General features: G+C 50.2%; 1 protein-coding gene and 1 pseudogene across 6 annotated transcripts in view; both read right to left on the minus strand.

Annotated features, from left to right (window-relative positions):
* LOC127472604 (uncharacterized) overlaps nt 1–19538 on the minus strand; it is a 37940-nt pseudogene extending 18402 nt beyond the window's left edge.
* HDAC4 (histone deacetylase 4) overlaps nt 16659–23668 on the minus strand; it is a 195567-nt gene continuing 188557 nt past the window's right edge. For all 6 annotated transcript variants that reach the window (XM_051791018.1, XM_051791016.1, XM_051791017.1 and 3 more), the window contains 2 exons: nt 22530–22671; nt 16659–21966 (listed from right to left, as the gene is read on the minus strand). In XM_051791018.1, coding sequence (XP_051646978.1) covers nt 21927–21966; nt 22530–22671 — 182 coding nt within the window. In that variant the 3' untranslated portion in view covers nt 16659–21926. The remainder of the gene's footprint in view (nt 21967–22529; nt 22672–23668) is intronic.

A 23668-nucleotide genomic window follows, 5' to 3' on the forward strand; every position in this document is an offset into this window, starting at 1 on the left:
CCCTCTTCCACAGCCCATCCCTTCACACTCCAACGAGCTCTCTTCTCAAGGAATTAAAAATCCCAAGTTTGTGGTCTCATCTTTAACCCTTTCTCCCACTTCTAGGACCAAAGCTGGGCTTAAGCTGCTCCCCTAAACCCTGATTAGAATAGAGGCCCTGGCACAGGCTGCCCCCTCCCTGGAAGTGTCCAAGGCCAGGTTGGAGCAACCTGGGCTAGTGGGAGGTGTGGAACCAGATGGTCTTTAAGGTCCCTTCCAACTCAAACCATCCTGTGATTCCGTGATTCCATTGTTACCAGCATTTAAACCAATTTTAACGGGACAATTCAGGGCCGTGGAGGTTTCTGAGCTGTATCACCATGAGTTTTGTGGGTTTGATGCCATTCCCCCCTCCTTTGCAGTCCCAGGATTTGTTTGGGGCATGGTAAAGTGCATTCAGCCCTTTCCTGATGTCCTGTCCCCTCACTGAAAGACTTCAGTTACCTCCTAAAGCTTTTTCAAATGAAAATATCCCAGGAAGGGGTCAGGCTGGAGCTTAATTCATATTCCAACAAAGCTCTTTCACCTCAGCTTGGGTTACTGGGGGCCAATGGAGCTTCCAGAGGCCTTCTTCCCCTCAGGGCTCTGTTCGGGAATGAGCAAGGAGTCCACCAGGCCAGGAATGGAATTGCCTTCCCAGGAAAAATTCCCTGCCATTGGGAAGAAAAGAATTTGAAATTCTCCGGAAGCAAGGGGGGCTTTCTCCTCCCTCCCCTCTTGAACTGTGGGAACAGAACGATGGGAATGGTGCAAAGACCTTGTCAAAGGAGCCTTGTCATAGCCTTTGGAGAAGGAAACTAAGGATTGATTTTCCAATCAATCCGTGGATTTTCCTTTAATTATTTTTATTTTCTGGATTCACCCCACATTTCCTGCAACATGAACAGGAGGTATTGTCCTTTCCCCATCCCAAAAGGCTGGTTTTCCAGGAAAGAAAAAGGAACTAGAGGCTGGTTTCTAAGAAACATGAGCACCTGGCAGGGATTTCTCTGAGGCGATGCCAGAATTCCAACTTGGCAAAGCCAGAATTCCAAGCTGGTAAAGTCAGAATGCCAAGCTGGCAAAGCTGGAATTCCGAGCTGGCAATGCCAGAATCTCAAGATGGCAATGCCAGAATCTCAAGATGGCAATGTTAGAATTCCGAGCTGCTAATGCCAGAATTCCAAGCTGGCAAAGCTGGAATTCCAAGTTGGCAAAGCCAGAATTCAGATCTGACAATGCTAGAATTCCAAGCTGGCACAGGGATGTTCGCCAAGCACACACAGTTCTCCTGGACTTTATCTGTGGCTTCCCTTTGAAATTCCTCCTTAAGCTCCACATCCTGCAGCAGCTCAGAGCAGGAGTGCTGATGGATTTAACCTTCCACATTCCCTCTGCCTTTATTCCCTATTTCCCATTCCAGCCCCAGGATCAGAGGGTGGGAAGGGCTGGTTTTGCAAACTCCAGCAACTCCCGAGCTGCCAAACCCCGAACAAAGGCTGGGAGAACAATCGTTCGGCAGGAAGCTTTTGCTGGAATATGATTCATTTCTGGGAGATAAGTCCCATTTCCTCCGGCCAACACTTACAAAAGGGATCCCTCCCTCATCCCTGCTCCAACCTGGATCGTGGATACACTTGGAGCACATGCTTCCAGTGGAAAATCAGTGGGGATTTGCTCTTGTGCGAAGGGAGTTTGGGGTGGGGACTCGCATGGATCACTCTGGCTTTTCCTAATTGTCACTGTTGTCCCCATTATATTCTCTAGGGAGAAAGCACTCCCATGGAGACATGGGAACATCCATGGGGACACCCCTGGGGACAATCCTGGGGACACTGTGGGTACCCCCCAGTGAACATGAGATGGTCCCTCACCTGCTAGGGCTCACTGGGGACAACCTGGGGGACATGGGGGCAACCTGGATATGGTCAGGAGGACACTGTGAGGGACAGGGGGACACCCCTGGGGACACAGGGACACCCTTGAGGACAACCTTGGGGACATCTTGGCATCCCCTCAATAAACCTGAGACTGACCCTCAGCTACCTGGGCTGACTGGGGACACTGGGAGGGACATGGGGACACCCCTGGGGGCAATCTTGGGGACATCGTGGGCACCCCACAGTAAACATGAGATGGTCCCTCAGCTGCCTGGGCTGCCTGGGGACAACCTGGGGGACATCCCTGGGGACACCCTTGGGGACAACCCCAAGGACATCGTGGACACCAATAAACCCAGTGAAATCCCTCATCTGTCTGGGCTGGTTGAGGACACGGAGGGGGGGCATGGGGACAACCTGGGGGTGGGGGGTGAGGACACAGAGGCAGCCATAGGGACATCCTTGGGGATATGGGGACACCCTCAGAGACCCCTTTGGGGGCACTGTTCTCCCCGCTCCAGGCTGTGGGAGGGGACTGTCGCCCCATTCCAAGGCTCATTGTTTCCAGCCCGGGTGAGAAGTCCCTGCCTGGAGACATCCCTGCCTGGAGTGTGACATCCCTGCCTGGGGCGTGACATCCCTGCCTGGTGACATCCCTGCCCGGTGACATCCCTACCTGGTGACATCCCTGCCTGGAGTGTGACATCCCTGCCCGGTGACATCCCTGCCCGGTGACATCCCTGCCTGGAGTGTGACATCCCTGCCTGGTGACATCCCTGCCTGGGGGTGACATCCCTGCCCGGGCCGTGGCCGTGTCCCCAGCTCCCGCAGACAGTGCGCTCGGCGGGTCCTTTGCGGCTCATCACGGCTTTGGAGCTGCCCCGGGCGCTCGTTTGAAAGAAAACATTCCTGCCTAGCACGTGGCCGGGAGATCCAGTATGGAATTTCCTCACATCCCTGCTTTCGGAAAGCCTCCTGCAGGAAGGGCCCTGCCAGACAGGGACTTGCTTTCCCAAATCCGGGATCTGGTGGAAGCTCCGCAGGAACCGGGCGAGGGAGCAGCTGGCACGGCCCGGGTGAGACACGAGGCAGCTGCTGCAGAGCCGTGGGAGAGGAAATCTCCATCCGAGGGGCAGGAAGGGCAGCTCCTGGGGGAGGGGTGGACCCAAAATCCTGGGCAGGGAGCTCCATGGCCACAGCCCTTCTCAGAAAATCACAGGATGGGTTGGGTAGGGTTGGGTTGGGTTGGGAGGCACCTTAAAGCTCCCTGCCATGGGCAGGGACACCTTCCCTATCCCAGGTTGCTCCAAGCCCCGTCCAAGCTGGCCTTGGACACAAACATTTTCCAGTGCCTCCCCATTCCATTCCTCCAGATGTCCATCAGGTCTGCAGAGCTCTCACTCCACACACCCACAACCAGCCAGGATGATGGGAGCAAAGCCCCAGGTGGATGTGTCCCTGCTCCCATCCTGTCCAAGGCCCTGGGTGCTCCTCTGTGTCCATCCCATCCCTCCCACGGGATGACACGAGGGAAGGAGGTGAGAAAGACACAGGAAGGCAAAAGCCCCATTCTGAGAGGTGGCTGGAGGACACACATCCCAGCCCTGGGAGGGGCAGGACAGGGAAGTCCAGCCCCAGCAGCACCTGGACTAGGAGCAGCTACCTCTGGTCCGGCTCTGCTGGGCTGGAATCAGATCTTACCCCACCCAACCTCATGCTGGGATGTGTTTATATGGTCAGACCCTTTCCCCTTCATTACTGTTGGGGTCAGGAGGAGCCAAAGGTCAGGCTTGAAGCCCATGATTTCACTTCCAAACGATGCCACTGCCTCCCTCTCCCTTCCTCCTCAAGGAGCTCAGCTCATAAATTCCCATTTAGTACCAACAGGATGACTTTCCCCCCCCCCCTTTACATTCCCTTTAACAAGGGGGATAGTTCATCTCCCCAGAACCAACTCCTGATTACCCCAAGGTGTTTGGGAAGCTTTGACCAGGATCCTTCCCCGTGCTCCGATTTCCCAGTGCTGGAAAAATAAACGTGGCAGAGATGGGAAACCTCCTGGTTGTCCCTCAGTGCCACTGCCTGGTTTTAATGGCTCTGCCACCTGTGTTCCCACAGCAGCAGGGCCCTGTTTGACATGCCAGGGGCTGGGAAGTGCAAAAGCAAACCCTGCTGTCCAAAACACATGTGTTTGCTTGGCTTTGGAGCGAAAGCAAGGGAAAAAGCAGGAAACACCGTTGGTTTCAGGTGGGCTAAAGCTTGGGATCAGAGAGCAAACCGAAATGCTCAGCATCATCTGCGTTTCTCCTTGGGAAATTGCCTCTGAGCCCCAGTATTCCTTTACCAACCCTGCAATCTCTTAAGGAACTTAGCCAGTGGTGGTGCTCACTGCTCACCCTCCTGTTTCCAGGGAAGTTTCAGAGCTCAGCTGCTGTGGGGAAAGAATTTGGCTTCTGCCATGCAAAGGAGAGGTGATTTAGGTCAGCCCAAAATAGGTGAAGAGATTTGGCTGCTCCAGTCCTGCCAGTGGGTGATTTCTGAGCTCTGGGATTCATATCTAAGGCCAGGTTGGACAGGGCTTGGAGCAGTCTGGTCTAGTGGAAGGTGTCCCTACCCATGGCAGGGGGTGGGATAGGTTTTAAGGTCCTTTCCAACCAAACCATTCCATGATCTTCCTGCATCCACCTGGCCAGGAACCAAAGTGCTTCTGAAGCCCACTTGGGTTTCTGTCAAGGAAAATTTCCTCCCCACAAGATCATCCTCACCTCCCCAGCCCAGCTCAGCACGAAGGACAGTGCCTGGGGACTGGTGCCATCGTGTGGATACAGCTGCAAGGAGGAGGAGGAGGAGGAAAGGTGGGGGGCAGAGTGCTGGGAAAAGGACAAGGCATTGTCCAAGTCAGGGTCGAAGCCTAGTTCCCTCCTTAGTGAGAGCTTAAGGGGGTTTATCCAACCAGCACGTTGGATAAATATAACAACAGCAAAAGGACACAAAAGGACAGAGCACCTGCAGCTTTCCTGCCCTAGGATACCTCCTGGTGCCACAGCACATCTTCAGGGGAAGTTTTCCCAAGTGATGCCTTAGGAAAGCAGGATTGGTTGAGGTTCAGATCTCTGCCCTGCTCCAAAGGCTCAGCAGTTGAAACCACTTGACTTTTACTGTGGCTTTCACACCTGAAATGGGGCTGGAACACAAGCCTTGCATGGATCATGCTCTGCAGGATCTCCAGGACTGGCTGGTCTACCAACACTCTCGAACCTGAAGGAAGAGCAGGCTGTGGATTTTGGCCGCTGGCAGAGGGTGAGTTCTTCACTCGGGGCTTGCATCCTGTCCTGGAAGTCACACAGTGCCCAACCTCCCAGTCCCCCCCCCAGGTGACAGAGCAGTCCCAGCCCAGGATGGGAGCACAGGCTCTGGGGGCCCTGTCGCTCCACGTGCAATGGAGCTCCTCCATGGCACTGCTCCACTGCCTCTTACAGCCTGGAGTGGGAATGCAGCCAAGGGATGAGCAGGGGGATAAGGAACTGTGAGCCTGGGCTTTCCTCTGGACACTCAAAATCCCAAGCCAAGTCCTGCTGGCCAGGGCGTTCCCGTTATCTTCCCAACTCCAATGGGCTCCTTCCCAAGCCCCATCCAAAGCTGCTCCCCTCAGCATTCTGAGATGTGGAGGGGAGGATGAGCTTGGTTCCCACAAGGAGGGGAGGCATTCCTTGAGGATCCTGTCCAGGCCCTGCTCAGCTGTGTCCCCACAGCTCCCACACTGCCTGTCCCCCCCGTCATGCCTTTGGTTGCCCCCGAGCTCACTCTGCCAAGGCCTTTGCAGAGCATCTGTAGCCTTGGAGCAGAGCAACTTCCCCTTTGGAATCCCACTCTCTCTGCCAGGATGGCTCTGGATCTGGAAGAGCTGGACACTGAGGGCCTCCCTGGGTGAGGCATGAGGTCAACACTCAACCACAAGCCCCTGGACAGCCCCGGGCTGGTTGTTGCAGGCTGGAACACCTGTAGGTGCAGGTGGGATGTCATTCCATGGTCCATCAGGGCACATCCAGGTCTCTCCCTATCCCAGCCAGGGTCAGCAGCACGTGCACGACTCCATCCAAGCCTCATTAAGGACCCAACCCCACGGTGCTGGTTTGGATTAAACCGTTCCCAACCCTGTGTGTTGTTATTTGGGAAACGCAGGAATTTTTCCCATATGTCTCTGGCCTATAAAAGGAACATCCCTCAGAACTGGAAGGTTGTTGCCAACGACGACGTGTTTTCATTTCTGGGCTTTAAACACATTTTATGCTTTGCCAGAACTTTTGAGGAGGTTAAAACTCCAGGCCTCGACTCAGGAAAGCACTTCCAGCACGTGCCAAGTGGGACTCAGGCTCACATTTGTATCCCAGCACATGTTACAGGCCTGGGCTGGACTGAGATGTTTCCCAAATTGATGCCAAAAAACATCTTCCCCGTCATTAACTCCTCAGCTCTCAGATTCTGCCCTCGATTTCTTCACCTCCAGGTGACATTTGCCTTGCACAGGGAGCAGTTCATTCCTGCAGCCTTGGGAAGATGGAAAAAGCCTGAGTAAGCAGAGGTGGGTGATTGGTCTTTTTTTTCCTTTATTTATGATTAGATAAAAATTTTAAATATTTTTACATTTTTAACAATACGATAATTCGAAGAATTTTCGTGGAGGAGGAGGTTGGTTTTAACAACAACAAAAATCTGACAGAAAAAAAAATCAGGAAGGCCCATTTCAAGTGTTTCTAAATGAAAACTTTGGAATTAATCTGATTTTAAATTTTTTTTTTAAGTTTTATAATACTTCGGTGCTCAAGTAAATATTTAATTTCAGGCTGACAAATATCTCTTTACAAAGAATGTAATTTTTTTAATTAATTTTGGCTCACCAGACATTTCCATGATTTCATTTTTCGTCCCAAATCAGTGTTTTTGGAGCTTTGCTGCTTTAGAAAAGTCAGTGGTCATATATCCTGGGAGCTGAAAACAGAGCTGAAATGAAGAGGGAATGTGAAATTCCAACTCTAAAGCTGGTCTTTAAGAACTTGCCAGTCATCCAGGAGGGATCCAAGACACCACAGGTATCCAAAGGCAGGGAATCTGCTTCCAGGGAAGAAACATTTCATCATTACAAGGGTTTGTTTGCTCCTGAAATCCCTTAAAACTGAGGAGGTTTTCCTGGGAACTGGAAAGCAGCACTAGGGTGGGTCACTGGGGTTTTATTCCTGTTGACAAATGGTAAAATAATTCTCTGATTTCAGATGTCAAAAGCCTGTGAAGCAGCAAACAAACAAAGCCCAAAGCTTCCCAACACCACAGGACACATCCATGGATTCATGGACACAAGGAAAAGGGCTGGGAATAAAAAATGTGGAAAAAAATGAACCTTCCTCAGAAGGGCCAGCTTTAAGAGGAAAAGAGGTTGTGAGATCTGTGGGAAATGCTGATAAAAGGAAGGATAAAAGAGACCAAAAACAGGGAAAAAAAAGAGGAGGAAAGAGCAGAGGGAGAAAAGACTCTGGATAAGGATGTGCCAGTCAGGAGGGATTTGGCCGGATGACGGTTTTGCTGCATTTAATACTCATTTAATGTAAGATACACTTTGATTAATTCTGGTGGACTACACCGAAGTCCTACTCCCAAATCCCAGGGTGCTAATTACGGAGAAGAGGCGGACACTGACTCATCTTGGAAACTTCCCAACTTCCAGAGGGGGAAAAGAAGGAACAAGAAAAAGAGGAATCTCAGTGCTCCGACAAACACGAAGGTCCCCGGATCTGCGCTGGGGGAAAGGTCAGGGCGCTGGGCAAGGAGCCTGGGATGGGATGTTCCCAAGGAGAATGGATCTTGGATGGCTGTTTCCAAGGCAGAGGAGGATGGGGGGCATGGGGAGAGCTGGAGGTGCCCCTCCAGGGCTGGGATTGTCCCAACATTTCCCTGTGCAGGCAGAACAGCTGCTCCCCCCCACCTGGAGGCAGGAATGCTGCCATCCCAGCAGAGGTACCCTTTGGAGGCCATCAGGGAGGACATCTGGCAAAGAACCTGCTGCCAGGAGGTGGAACACAGGAGGGCAGGAGCTGGGGGGTTGCTCCTTGTCCCTCCACCAGCGCCTGGAGCAGCTCCAGTGCCGGGAGCACGGCCTCACCCAGGCACCCCACCAGTCCCAAGGGATCACACAGGGAAAAACCCGGCCCCAGAGCCCCTGGGAAGCCTCAGGTGCCCTGTTCCCACCCCTCTGCTTGGGAAAGATGTCCACTCAGAGATGTTTGCTCAGCAAGGATCCCTGCCAGCTCCAAAGGACCTCTTGGGATGACAGCGGAGAAACCAAGGGGGGTCCTGATGTTTGTTATCCCAGCCCAGCCCCCTTCTCATCTACTCGTTTTTAACTCTGTGAGGAGCTGACAGCACTGGGAACTGCAGCCAGAGCATCAGATTAACATCATCTTTCTTCTCCAGGCTTTGGGCCACGTTTGGATTAGTTCAGCTCACAAATAAAACGGAAAGCCCGGAATCTTACAGGCTCCAGACAAGGGTGGGGGAGAAGGAGATGACAGATTTCATGCCTTGCAGCCAGTTGTAGTCACATTTTTTTCAGCTTGTCTCTACAGGGAGAAAAAAAAATAATTACTTTTTTTTTTTTAATTTATTTTTGTATTTTTTTGAACGTGAGGAAGCTGCAGGTTGTGACCCACAGCTCCACCACCCCGGCCCAGCCTGCAGGGATGTGGCACGTGGGCACACGAGGTCTCTCTGGACCCAAAGAGCCCCATCTTTGTCCCTTCAGATGGCATCCCTGGGGAAAAGAGGCACTGCCAAGTCCTTTCTGTGCTCCTCTCGGCCTCCACAGCCACTAGAGGGGAGTGGAAGGTCACGAGCTGAGGGGATGGTTGTGTCCTCCTGGCCAGCACAGCCAGCATGGGGCTGGGGGGCTCTGCAGCTCCAGGCAGGGGATGGATGTCCCCCACACTCCAGGGTCACAGCAGCCATGTGGGAAGGTTTTCCCATCGCCCCCAGCACCAGCAGGATGCTGAGGAAACCTTCGGCATGGAGGAGACACGTGGGATGGCAAGGCCAGGTCCAGAGAGAACTGCAGAGATGTTGGATGGGGAATGAAGCCTTTTGGGGCTCCTTTTCCTTCCTTTTCCTTCCCTTTCCTTCCTTCATTCCTTTGCTCCAAGTCCAACCTGCCCTTGGACACTTCCAGGGATGGGGCAGCCACAGCTTCTCTGGGCAACCTGTGCCAGGGCCTGGATGAGAAATCCAGACTGGACTTACCTTGTTCAGTAATTCCCAAAATTCCCCGAGGGATGTGCGGGAGATGATGGATGTTTGGATCAGTTCACTGGGGTCCACCTTGGCCTCACCATGCTCCCAGGTCTCTGTGGTCCCTCCTCAGAGGTGACATAAAGCTCATCCCAGCACCTCTCGGAGTGGGATTCACCCAGTAGGATCTTCCCTGCTGTATTCCCACAGGCAGAGTTGGGCATCAGGGCTTCTCCTTGTCCTGTGGGCATCACAAAAATGCAGGAGCAAGAGAGCTCAAACAATCCCCATGGAAAAACCTCCTGATGATTGGAGTAAATTTCCATGTGGAGAAAACAGGGAGAAAGGGCTGAACATTTTAGATTTTTCAGTCTTCAAGTCCTTGAGGTGCTTTTTATTTTCCCTCTCCAAATAATTTGGTGTGTGTCCATGTATCCAAGCATTCCTCTTGGAGCACAATCAGCAGGAAATGCTGGGGATGGTGGAGATGGATATTATAGACAGGGAACTTAGTGCCAGGTCTAGGACACAAGGAATATTCCTGGGTTTACTGTTGGGAAAAACTACATTTTACTACCCTGAGTCCCCAGCCCATTTCTTTTACTTTTTGAGTAAAAAATTATAAAAATCATGATAAAAATCCAGCTGAATGAAGGAAATAGGATATTTCTGGCTGTGACCTCAAGGAATGGACAAATTTGCTGCTCACTGTTGATTGATCCATGGATAGAAATTATTCAGTGATAGGAATAAGCCCTTCTGGTTCTGGCTAAAAATCTTGGGACCTCTTTAGGGGCAGTATTTCTATGGCTGAGCTCACCTGGGTGGGAAAAGCGGGATGAACTTCGGAAAGAGTCAGCCCAGGTTGGAAGTGGGGGGTGCAGTTGCCCCAGGGCCTGAGGGGGCATCTCTGGTGCCCAAAAAATGGCATCACTGGAGGTTCCAAACGGAGCAGGGGATGAAACTACTTGACTCAAGGTCAAGAAAAAAAGTTTAGATGGGATATTGGGAAGGAATTCTTGGCTGGGAGAGTGGGGAGGGGCTGGGATGGAATTCCCAGAGAAGCTGTGGCTGCCCCATCCCTGGGAGTGTCCAAGGTCAGGTTGGACGGGGCTTGGAGCAACCTGGGCTAGTGGAAGGTGTCCCTGCCCATGGCAGGGGGTGGAATGAGATGAGCTTTAAGTTCCCTTCCATCCCCAGCCATCCTGGATTCTGTGATGCCCTCGGGTCACTACAACATTTCATTCATTATCTCCTCCCCCTCCCCAAAAAATACCCCTGCATATCTTCTCAAGGTGATGGGCTGGGGCTCTGCTCTAATCAGACAGTTCCCCCTTTTATCTCTCCCTGATCTGTCCAAGTGGCTCTGGAGTCCATCATTCCCGTGATATCATCCCTTGGCACAGCCCCTGCCTGTTTGCTTCCTGCCAGGATGGATCCTGTAAACACTCCCAAGGAATTGCAGCAGGGCCTGGGGGAAAACACTTCTTTTTGCCTCCTCCCCTTCAGAGAAACAGCCCATCCTTCAATCCCTCTTCCTTCATCCCTCATCCCTCATCCTCCATCGCTCATATTTCCCAGCTCGGGGAGGGAGAGGAGGAAACAGAGGCTGAAGGGAAAGCAGGAGGAAGGTTGGGTTTTTCCTGGCACGTTGGAGCGACGAGGATGACCCGGATAACTATGGAAAACAAACAAACCCATGGATGGAGGAGCCAGCCGGGTTCTCTGCCAGTCACTTGATTTTTTGGGGGTTTTTTTTTTGGAATCTTTTCTTTTGCTCTGCTCGTTGAAAAGGCTTTTCCTTGATGTGTCACAGGTTTTGCAGAGCAACACCCAGCTGGGCCCGACCCAAACCTGGCAGCTTGGGCTGGTTGCTCAAGCAAAAGAGGCTTTGGGGATTAAGGACATGGATCTATCTGCTCCTTTCATTTTCCCTGCACTCTGGAGAAATTCCAAGCCCATTCCTTTTTCCCAGACTAATCTCAGCGAGGGCAGTGATCTGGGAAACATTAAATCCCAAAATGTTTCTTGCAAAGGGGCAGGGACACCTTCCACTGGCTCTGGTGGCTCCAAGCCCTGTCCAGCCTGGCCCTGGACACTTCCAGGAATGGGGTTTTTATGGGAGAGGTGTCAGGCTGGGAGGATGCTCCCCCACCTCTCCCACAGCCTGTGCCTTCTGGGGACCCCCACCTTACCCCGTTTTTCATGCCATGGTTTGGGCTGGAAGGCACCTTAAAGCTCATCCTAAAGCCACGGGCAGGGACACCTTCCACCAGCCCAGGTTCCAAGCCCTGACCAACCTTGAGCTCTTCCAGGGCTGGGACATCCACAACTTCTCTGGAGCTGCCAGCGCTCCCAAACTTTCCACGCCATGGGGAAAGGACAAACCCCCCCAACTTCCAAGCACCATAAAGATTTTATTATAAACAGACCTCCCAGAGCTCTCTGGGAGCCGGGATGATTAACATTCCTTAGGGAAGAAGGTGGGGCAGGGGAGACACCACACCCTCCTGCGGGGCCCACCTTCCCTCCTCACCCCCCTTTGCCATCTGGCACTTTGACTGGCCCCAGCAACGTGGCTCCCACTGATATAATGTGGAATTGCAGGCTGGAATTGAGGAAATTCCTCATGAATTTCACTTCCCTGCCAGAAAAGTTCAGGGCTGGGTCAGACTTTTATATGTGTTTATCTATAAAATATATATATATAAAAATACATATATGTTTTTTTTTTCTTCTTTCCAGGTGATTTCCACCTTTTCCCATCTAAAGGCTCATTCATCATCTTCCCTTCCCACCAGGCTTTTCCTGTTGGCCCGGGTTGGGTTAAAGGAAATAATCCAAGGGCCAAACTCCTTTTGGGACAACAAACCCTCCGATGTGTTTTTAGGTGACTCTTCTAATAAAAGCTCGTGAAGGGCTCTCTCCTCCTGTTTAACCAGAGGTCTGGCAGGAGTCTGGGGGTGTTCCTGCTGCCTGGAGGCTTTGGGATGCTCATTCTGGGCACAGGCTCTCAAGGAAACCCCACTGATGAAGGGTTTCCTGGATCCTTTCCATAGGTCACCCCGGTTTATAACCCAGAATTCCTGTTCTGCATGGAACACAGCCAAAATCTAGGAGAAGGTGGAGCCCGTGTGCCCAGCAGGGCAGGTGTCCAGAGGAGCTCCCATCCCACCCAGGGTGCAGGGGGGTCCTGGTGGGCTCCAGGCAGCTCCTGGAAAACCTCAGCTCCAATGCTCCTGTATTTCCTCTCCCCTGCTCCGAATTAACCACACAAATTCCTGCAGGAGGGATGCACCCTTTCCCCAGGGGATTTTCCCACTGCAGAGCAGGTTTGCCTGGACACAACTGGGCTTTCGAAGGTGACTTCCAGCAGTTTTCCATCACTGCCATGTGTCAGTGGCTTCCCAAGGCACTGTTTTCCCACCACTGGTGTTAGAGGAACCCTTGCTGGTGTTTTCCAGCCCTTCCTGCTGACTCTTCCCTGTGAGGTGAGTTGGAGCTGGGCCTTTGTGGTGGTTCCTGTGCCAGGGGGGTGAATCCCTTTCCTTGCTGGCAGCTGGGAGACAGTCTGGAGACAGTCTGGAGGGATTCCCTTACACAGGAGGAACAGCCACTGCCAGCATCCCTATTCCTCAGGCCATATCTCCATCCTGCTCCTTGAGATATCCCAAACAAGTTCTCCACCACAGAAACCTGGATCATTCCCTTGAGGAGGGGAAAGAAAGGACTTGCTCCACTCAAGGCACTCCAGCTCCTTCAGGAGATGACTCTTTTCTAAGACCACAGAATTCCAGACTGGTTTGGGTTGGAAGGACCTTAAAGCCCATCCCATTCCACCCCCTGCCATGGGCAAGGACACCTTCCATGGTTGCTCCAAGCTCATCCAGCCTGGCCTTGGACACTTCCAGGGATGGGGAAGATGTTCCTGTTATACACAAGGCCCCAGAAGAGCTGCTGGAGCCTTTCCCTCCCCAAATCCCATCCCTGAACCAGCCACACACCTTCCCACCAGGAGCTGCCTCCATGATGCCTTTTTCTCACAGTTTCAGAGTTTTCAGAGTGTTCCTCCTTTTCCATGTCATTAATCCCCACAGGCTCTGGCTCCAAGCAGGCAGGAAGCCAAATGCTGCCAGACAGCTTCCAAGGGAAATCCAAGTTGTCTGGAAAAGAAGAAAATCCAATTAAAAGCTGGGAAAGCACATGAACCACACTCGGGTCCTCCCCAACCACCCAGCAGGGCAAGTGTGAGGCTGCTCAGCCAGCTGAGGGATTTGGGTGTCTTTTCCCATTCCACTTGACTTTTCCAGCATCCAGCAAAAATCCAAAGTGTCTGTTTGACCAAAAAGCTTTAATTGTTCCCAAAAGAACAAACAAACAAAAAAAAAAATCCAAAATAAAACTGGGAGGTGATTTTGAAGTTTCTTAAGGAAGGTGTTGCTTTTGGAGCTGCCACTGAGCACTGTCAGCACAGGGAGAGTTTTCCCAGCATTTCTGCTGTGACTTTTCATTTCCTCTGTTTGAGCTGCTCCGCTGGGAATCTCCAACTCCCCAGAGTCCCAAAGCTGAGGATGAGACAGGCAAAACCTCCTTCAGACAGGGCAAGGGAGAAGAAGAAACCGGTCCTATGGTAAGACAAGGGGGAAGAGCAAAAACTCACCTGGACATGCCCAGAGGTCCCTCACTGTCTTCAACACCAGGTTGCCCACATGGTCTATCTCTGCTCAGGAGGATCTGAGGACCACAGAATGGTTTGGTGGGAAGGGAGTGTCAAGACCATCCTATCCCACCCCTTGCCACTGGCAGGGACACCTTCCACTAGCCCAGGTTGCTCCAACCTGGCCTTGGACACTTCCAGGGATGGGGCAGCCACAGCTTCTCTGGGCAACCTGTACCAGGGCCTCACCCCATCACAGGGAAGAAGGATGAGGCTCAATAGAGCAGGAATAACACCCAGCTCCACCTCTCCTGCCTTCAGCTGCCCAGGGGAGGTTTAGGTTGGACATCAGGAAGAATTTCTTCATGGAAAGGGTTGTCCAGCCCTGGCACAGCTGCCCAGGGCAGGGGTGGAGTCCTCATTCCTGGAGGGACTGAAAAGCCGTGTGGATGTGGTACCTGGGGCCGTGGGTCAGTGGTGGCCTTGGCAGGGCTGGGGGATGGTTGGACTTGATGATCTTAGAGGGCTTAGAAAGTCAGGAGCTGCCAAGTTCCATGTCTGTGTTAATTCCCTCCCTCCAGAAGCAAATGCCAGCAGGGCTTAACTCAGGGAGATGTTTGGAGCTGCCCCAGGAATAAATTGCTGAACGGCCCAGCAGCACCGGCGTGTTGAGCCGGGATCCTTGGGAACAAGGGCTCCCACAGCCCACGGAGCGATCCATCTCTCCCAGAGCGAATCCAAGGAGCCCTAATGAAATCTGCAGATACTTCACTGCTCTGCTTGGATTCCTCTTCCTTCCCTCCCCCTCCAAGCCCCCTGAAAAACAGAGCTGGGGAGCAGCCCGTGGTACTTAAATCCTAAGTCCTGCCTTTCTCCAAGGGAACCGAAAGGAATTGTTTTGGAATAACAGTGCAAATCGAATTTCCCGTGGCAGATAAGGGGGAGAGAGGTCAAATATGAAAAGGCTTTAGATGAAAGAAGAATTAGCCTGGAACTCTCCTGGAATAACTCAATTCCAGGCTCATTTTCAGCACCCCCAGAATCTGAGAGGTTCCCTAATGAAGCCCAACAGACAAACCTGGCCAAGGCAATTTGTTATCCCGCTGCACACAGAGCTGTGTCACCGACCACATGCTAAGAATCCTCCTAAAATGCCCCTAAAACAGGGGAGAAGTCTATCAACGTATTCGGGGCCACCATCAATCAGGCCCTGAGGAAACCAGGCAGCCCCAGGTTCCAGCCAGAGCTGTGGGAAGCCACTCTGTGGTTTGGATTTGCAGATATTCCTCCTCCTCCACCTTCTCCTCCTCCCTCTCCTCCCAGACTCCACATCCCTTGGAGGTAGGGTTGGACACCCGGCTGGCCCAGCCTGCAGACATTCCCATGGGCTCAAAAGAGCCAGGAGAGGTTGCAGGTCCTCTTCTCTTGGCTGGAGCAGCATTCCCCAGCCTTGGCAGGGTTGGTGAAAGGCTTGGGATGCTCCCAGCGGAGTTTTCCACCATCTCCGCTTCAACTTGCCTCTCTTTCTCAGACAAAGTTCTCCCCATCTTTCCCAAAGACACATTTTACCCCTTTTGGTCCCAACCTTCCTCCTCTGGGAGTGCAGCAGAAAATTTGGGAGCAGACCCAAGGCAGCCAACGCATCCCAACCGGAGAGTTGGGCATGGGAAGGGGACTCATCCTGGAGGAGAGGGATGTCTGCTGGAGAGGGGACATCCCACGGCCCTGGGGGTACAGCACCATGTGCAACAGCACCAAGGATCTCTGGGATTTGGGGCGGGACAGAGCCAGACACACAATGCCAGCTTGTCCCTCCGTGGGTTTTCCCTGTTTTCCCTCACTGGTTGGTGGTTTTTGGGGGAAATTCAGCCATTCTTGCTGGAAACTCAATTTTAGTGGGATTTTTTGTTTTTGCAGGCACTGCCAACACACATCTCAAAGCCACAGGGGAACTGGGAAGCTCCAGGAACTTCTCCACAGACATCCCAATGTCCACATGGGGATATTTTCTCCAAACCCCCCACTTTGGCCCCGAGACTCCCCTTCCACGACAGCAAGGAACCACTTTGTTCACAATGGATGAAAGATCCCATCCCACCAAAGGCTGGGCTTGGCTGGGGGGGAAGGGGGCAAGGACCCTCAGCAACTCCAGGACCCCCCTCCTGGATAAACAGGCTCCAGGAATTCCTGACTCTCACCATGGAGTGAACCCGGCCTGGAAGGCGGTAGCTGAGCTCACCCTGGCTCCATTATCCACGGGGATTGGGGAGGATTTCAGGAATTGCTCCATGCAGTGGGGAAGGAGGGATTTTTTCATCTTTTTTTTCCCCTTCATGTAATCGAAGAGTGAAATTCTGAAAGCTTTGCTCAAGGACTCTGGGGTTTAATCATCTTTAAAGCTCAGGAATTGCTCCCCATTCCCTTCCTGATTTAATGGGAAGCAGGTTTCTTGTCCCTGCAGGCATCTGAAGCTGGTGACCAGTGGGTAATTGTGCCTTGACAGAGCACAAATGCACCATGTCCACATCCTCACCCTTCTAAACACAGCAAAACCCCCTTTTTTTTTAAATTTAATTGCATTGAGTTTGACGAATTCGGTGCCCCTGCCCATGGCAGAGGAGCTGGAACAAGATCATCTTTAAGGTCCCTTCCAACCCAAACCACTGTATGATCCCAAACCTTCCCCCTGTAGGACAGGGGAATGAATTCATTAAAAAAACAGATGAAAAAGGCCCATTATAAATGAGATAAAGGACACCTGTCTGAGACCTGACCCATCCCATCCCACCAAAAGCACCGGATGAAAAGAAGATCAGCAAGAGAAATCAGGGTGGTACTATAATTAACTTTTTTCTTTTTATTTACACCACAAGAATAACAAGTTGTCATAATGTGGTACAAAATACTGGACTCCTAATAAAGTTGAAATTGAAGTCGGTACTGTCAGAGAAAGACACCATTGGCCAGTAAAAAAAAAAACCAAAAACCAAAAACAAAACCGAAACAAAACCAAACCAGAAAAATAAAAATAAAGAGAAAAGAGAAAAATAAAATAAGCCAACCAAAAAAAAAAACCAAAAAACCAAAACAAACCAAAACAAGAAAAAGAAAAGAACGATAAAAATATTCCAACTCCACCAAGTTAAAAGATGAGCACAAAGAATCACTGAAAGGAGGGTCCATACAATAAAGAGTGAAATTTGTCTAAATTACAGCGTAAACCGGTAGCTGCTACCAATGGTGACATCATACTGAGCATGTATAGGTATAAAGTAGAATATAATATAGTTACAACTTTTTGATACTACATATCTGTAATAAGCTCTCGGGTGAATAATGTTTCAACCCCTTCCCCCCCTCCCCGCCCCCACTTTTTATATATATATTATATATATAAGTTTGTCATCCTCATAAATTGGAAAATAGCGCCTCCACTATGGAGCACAGAAAAGTGTTAATTTATTTTCTTTCAATAGGATACTTTTTTTTTCTCTTTTTTTTTTTTTTTTTGTGTGTGTGTGTGTGTGTGTGTGGTTTGTTTTTTTTTTTAATTTTTTCATCAATATCAAAGACAAAGCGAAGCCGAGCTGAGAACGAGCCCGACCTCACGACAATGAAGAAACACGTTTTGCCTTTCGCTGTAAAGTCTCGTTTTTTTTTTTTAAACCACAGTGTTGCACAGTACAAGACTGCTTAAAGTGAAACCGAGCACTAATACATCCTGGAAAAGTAATTCCTTACAAAAGTTCGGCTGTGCTGGAGAGTTAACTCTTTCAAGTCCTCCTCAGCCACGCAGCTCTCCTCGGGATTGGCGGCTCCGACGCGAGGGTCGCGTCCGTCGCATCCAACCTCCCCACCCCGGCGAGAAACCAAAGCGAAACACCAACCCAAACGAAAGGAAATGAGAAGAATAACGAGAGTAACCAGGACACAGGCAGTTTTTACTTGGTGTGTTCGGCGTAGTCCCCCCTAAAAACACTGGTTCCGCATAAATACAATAAACTCTATTATTGGTAAGTCACAAGTGCTAGAGAAACGTCTTAGTTTTTTTTTTTTTCTTCTCTTCTTAAAATGAGAAATGTGTAAGTAGTCCTTTGTCTGCTTTCTTTGTAGTTACTCTTTTGAACAACAAAAAGCACAATTTCTTATTCAGTTCAGTGAGACAAACAAAAATTCCCACTCTCCTTCCTTTTCTGTGTGTGTGTGTGTGTGACAACAACATCCCAACCTTTAGTCTCCGCAAATGCCACGAGAGGAAAAAAGAAAATCTCAAACCAAAATGAAACGAAACAAAAAACCAACCCAAAAAAATTCAAAAAAACCCAAAAAATCAAAATCCCAACCCCAAACCACCATTTTTTTTTGTTTTGTTTTGTTTTGTTTTTTTTGTTATTGTTTTCAAAGCTGCCAAGTGTGGCGTGCAAAATCTGTATACAATATAAAGACATGCCAACCTTACAGACCATGCAACCTCAAGGTGTAGGAAACTTAAAAAAATATATTCATATATATTTATATATATATTTATATATATCAATGCCCGTCAAAAGAACGTGGGCCCAAAAAAGTTTACAAAAGGAAGAATGGAATGAAGACGTGACCGTGACTAATAAAAAAAGGAATGTTTTGTATCGAAAGTAAGAAGAAAAAAAAACCCAAAACAACAACGCCTCCCCCCCCAAAAAAAAACCCCCTGATGGTTGTGTACTGCAAACTGGGCCTCACTTCACTGTCAAGAGGATTTAAAGATGCTCCTTTTCTTCCCAAGCAGGTACAAAGATGCCCTGGGCAGCACCACCATGGGATGCGGGAGCATCCCGGGCTCCTGCCCTATGGCAAAGTCATCGGAAATGAAGAAGCAAATGGCTCAAAAAGGTGAAAAAACCCCGGGGAGCCTCAAAACGGGGGCTCCTTCCCCTCTCTCCGCGCCTGCACCGGCCCCAGAGAGCATCCTCAGGGAAGAGCATCCTCAGGGAAGAGCATCCCCGGGGAAGAGCATCCCCAGGGGAGCGGGTGACGCTCAAACAAATCCACGTCACCCGGAGTTCGGAGGAGACGAGCTCTGACGTCTCGGGAAAAAAGTCTTTCCATCCCTGGCAAAAAGCTGAGTGAAATGGTGGAAAGGAAGGAAGGTGGGATCCCGATGAGCTCCTCCAGTTTTCCTAAAGGAACTGGCTCAGCACGGTCAGCTGGTGGCTCCTGGGAAGGCCCAAAAGGAAGGAAAAAGCTTTGCCACGACCGAGAGGAGAAATGGGAAAAAAACCTTCCAGGGAAGAGCTGGCAAGAGAAAGGAGGGTGTGAACACGGTCACCGCCCACAGAGGGAGGACAATTCCAAGGATAATTCCAAGTCAGTCACCAAACTCGGCAGCGGGATTGATTTTAGGTCACAGCAGCAAAGCGGGCGGGCAGAAAAAATCCCGGCCCACCCCATCCCCAGGTCCCTCGTGTTTTCACACAGGACTCTCTTTAGGATACACTGAGGATGGTCCTTAAAATTCCGAATTTTCGGACGTACTTGGGTTTGCACAACTCAATTACTGTAGTGTTTTCAACTGCATTAGAAATGGAGGAATAAACCAAAAGCCTCTTGCCTTTGCTCACACGTGGGGTTGCACCTCCAATGCCTCCCGTGACTCCTGAACGGAATGGAAACGGCTGCTTGGAGAACTGGAAAAAGAGGAAGTTACTGGAAGCGGCCCCGTCAGTCATCACGGGAACAGGATAAAATAACAGGGATGGTAAAATGACAGGGATTGAGGAGAAGCTGCGTGTGGGGGTTGGGAGCAGGGATGCGCTGTCCTACACTGCTCTGAGGCGGCGCCGGCGCCTCCAAGATGCTCCTCTAGGATGCTCAACTCCTCAAGGAAGGGCTGGCTGCCTCTCCCATCCGGCATTCCCGGGGGAAAAAACACCTCCAGCCCTACCAGCGAGAGGAAGAAGAGGAGAGAAAAAGAGAGAGGTGGGAGGTCTGAGGGCATCCGTCAGTCCAGCGGAGAGAAAACGCCAGGAATGAGTGTCCAACGAGCTGTCCCAAGGTTCCCGTGATCCTTGGAGGACAAAGACATCGCCCATTGGATACTACTATGTCAAAGGTAAGGAAATTCCTTATTTTCTCTACACAGCTACTAGAAGAGAACTGAGGAAATATACAGTGATACAAAAGAGCTCACCACGCCCCCTATTCCTTGAAAAAACGCACCCAATCCCGAAAAAATCAACTCTGTCCGTGTGCCACGGTTCCTCACGCCTGCAGGAAGCTGCTGACTGTCCAAAAGAGTCGAGGAAAAGGAGAGAAAACCAGAAAGGAAAAGGCAAAACCCCAAAGGAAAATCCATGTCCAAGCAAGAAAAGCGGGAAGGGAGGGAGGTTTAGATGCTATTGCTGTCGGGGAAGGAAACCTGCCAAAGGGGAAAGAAAGGTCGGAGTCACACAAACAAGGCTTCCGGAGGGGGGCGGGAAAAGATCCATATAAAAATTAACAGCAAATTCATCGTCTTCGCTATAAAAAACTCTTTGTTTTCTTGTCTTTGTTAGAAAAGGATCACAACTAAAAACCTTAAATTAAAATACAAATGTTTAGGGTAGTTGCCCAGTGGCTCAAGTGTTGGCTTTCTGAAAAACTTCCCAACCTGTCACCTGAAAAGTCCTCATGTTTCAACCTGGATCCTTTTCCAAAAGCACCTTGGACGTTCCAATTCCCAAATCTCTCCCTAGGGAGCTTCCAATGGCTACTGTTAGAGTATGCATTTATTACATATATTTCTTTTTTTTTCTTTTTTCCTAGAAATGCATCATAAATATTTTTCTCAATAATTCATAGGAATCCGGTTTCTAAGCTTGGAATACATTTGGACTATACATTATACACATATATATTTATACCTAACAATTTAAGCAATATCTCATGCTAGTTGCTTTTAATAAAAAGCATTCCAGTCTTAAAACCTGCAGTTGTGTCTAATACATGCTTCGACAACCAAATCGATAAGTTCAATTGCCAGATAATGTAGAAGAGAGAGAAAACATTGGAAAATTTGTTGTTAAAAATGGTTGAATTTCAAAGACCCAACAGTATTTGCCACTTTTTTTGGCAACTACCTTATTTTTTTCTTTTTTTTTTCCTTTTTTTTTTTTTTTTCGAAACAGCAATGAAAGAAAACAAAACAAATCCAAACTTGTCGAGAGTTTTTGGAGACGCTCCGTTCAGCTGATGCCTGCTTCCCACCATCATGCCAGCACAAGCCAAAAAGTCTTCCTTCCTGATGGCAGTTCTTGGCTTTCCCAACCAGAGGAAAAATATTCAGGAACTGCTGTGTTCTTTGTGGGTTTTGTTTGTTTGTTTTTATTTTTTTTTTTACTTAAGGCATTGTTCCTCAAACTTCAGAAAATCCAGCTGCACCAAATCCATCAATTAGAAAAAAAGGCACAAACTCATCTTCAGATGGCTTTGGAGACCATAAAGCCGACTCCATCTGGGCTCACGTTTCCCCCTTTCTCCTTCCCTTTCCTTTAGATGTCAGATGAGTCCCTCATTCCCTGTCCCTCCCCGTTAAAAATACACCATCTCCCAGAGTTCCCGTTCTGACAGGAGCTGTCGCTGACTCCCAGGCAGGCAAGAGCCATTCCAAAACATCCAAGAAATGAAACTACACGATGGGCCGAGTGGTTCAAGCGGAGATTGCTCAGTTGTGGGTCATCAGCTTGTAAGCACCAGTTTTATGTTAAGGTTTGTTTTATTTTCGCGTGTGTTTGTTGTTGAAGCTTTGTTTTCTTTATATTTTTTTGTGTGTTTTTTGGCAACTCTGCCAAAGACTTCCCGGGCGTCGTTCCTCGTTCCGCTCCCAGTGAGGACCAGAGGAAGAGCACCCAACGTTGTCAGTCCTTTGCTGCTCTTCACCAGCATTTTTCGGCAAATAGAGACTCAAAGATACGCAGAGATTCCGGTTTTGTTGTCGGTTGCTTTGCTTTACACCTGGCTGTCCTTCCCGTGTTCTGGAATTAACCGCGACAGGACGCAGGAGTAACAAGAGAAAGCTTCTTGGCAGAGCTTCGAGACGAAGACGAACAGACAGGAGAACTCCAGCTCGAAGGTTAATGCTACAGGGGAGGTTCCTCTTCCATGGGCTCGTCCTCAGGTCTGAGGGGATTCACGGCCAGGCAGGATGGGGAAGGGAGGGGAGAGAGAAAAGAGGGCTGAGCATGGCAGAGCTGGACAAAGTGGTGCCAAGTTTCACCCGTGACATTCCCATGACCTTCCTACCTGCCGGGTTGGGATCAGCTGGCTCACCTGGAATCAAAACTTGCCCCTGAGAAGGGTGTTTGGACAATCTGTTCTCACCCCTGGAGCTCTGGCAGCCTTGGTGCTGCGCCCGCTGCCCCGGGGAGCCTGTTCAGTGCCCCACCACCCTCCGGGAAGAACCTTTTTCTAAACTCACCCTGACACAACTCCAGGCCATTCCCTGGGGTCCTGTCAATGGTCAGCCCCTGTGCAACATTCCCATTTCCTGCAGCAAGATCAATTCCCCCTCGTGGCCCAAACCCACGCCGGGCTCTGGCGGGAGCAGCAGGGCCAGGCACAGGGAGCACACACCGAGCCCGCAACCCAGGAGGGGTTTAGGAATCCATGGAGGACAGGGAATGCAGGAGGAGAGGATGAGCCCAGAAGGGGTGGGATGGGAGGTGGGAAGGGAAGCAGCTCACCTCTTCTCTGCTGGTTTCACGCCCACGGACAGCGAGGCCATGGCTGTCACCGTCTCCGCCTCCTCGTTCTCACACTTCTGAGCCTCCACCAGGGAATAGCCCACCGTGGAGGCAGAACGCTGCAGGGAGTGCCAGTACTTGCCTGGGGGACAAGGGACAACAGGGACATCAGGGCTCCTGCCCCATCACAGTTCCTGCTTTCCCAGACCCACCAGCCCTCTCAGATCCACACCGGGAACACTCATCACACCCATGTGACCTTGAGCCCTGCCTGCTATCACTTCATGGTGCTCAAATAATAACCTTCCCCCTTTTCCCTTCCCTTCCCTTTCCTGAAATTCTCTGAAATTCCCTGAAATTTCCTTTCCTGAAATTTCCTTTCCTTTCCTTTCCTTAAATTTATTTCCTTTCCTGAAATTTCCTTTCCTTTCCTTTCTCACATCAAAACCCTCAGAAACTTCCAGACCTAAGGACAAACACTGGAGAGGGAAGGATTCAGTCCAGAATTAGACTGGACACCTGTATTCAGTTCCTAACTCCCACATGTTTTTTCTGGGCAAATTCCCTAACACTAAAGAAGTCCAAGTTGGATTTAGAACCGTGAAGGTTGGAAAAGACCTCCAAGATCATCAAATCCAAGCTTCAACCTTTGATGGATTTTTTTTATGCAGGCAGTTTGCCACCCTTTTTCATTGGAAACTCCAGAGGGAAGGGAATAAAGGACATTCTCCTGGTCCCCAGGAATTTCCTGGTACCCAAAAAGCCACAGCAAAACCTGAAAGCAAGAACCCAGACAGTGAGGGTGGAACAAGGGGAGGAAGGGTCTTGTTTTCAAGCATCTCCATTTCTCCTGTGCTGGGCAGCAGATCTGAGGGTCTTACTCCAAACCTCTTTTAATTTGCTGTGCTCATTTTAAAGAGAAAAATCAGTGTATCACTGGCTGGCTCAAGGTGCTGCTGAGGTGTCCCAGTGGTCCTTAAAAGCTTCTGGAAATGGAATTCAAATTCTAAAGCCACCTGGCATTTTTAGGGGGAAAAAAACCCCATAGTGTGGTGTCTTTTAAGCTTTTCACCCTATAAAAGGGAGACAATCCCCCTCCAGTTTTAAACCACAAATGTTGGATGTGGGAAGATATCAGG

This window comes from Manacus candei, unplaced genomic scaffold (genome assembly GCF_025592945.1).
Source record: "Manacus candei isolate 608988 ecotype Guabito, Panama unplaced genomic scaffold, ASM2559294v1 h1tg000029l, whole genome shotgun sequence".
In the NCBI taxonomy this organism is placed as follows: Eukaryota; Metazoa; Chordata; class Aves; order Passeriformes; family Pipridae; genus Manacus; species Manacus candei.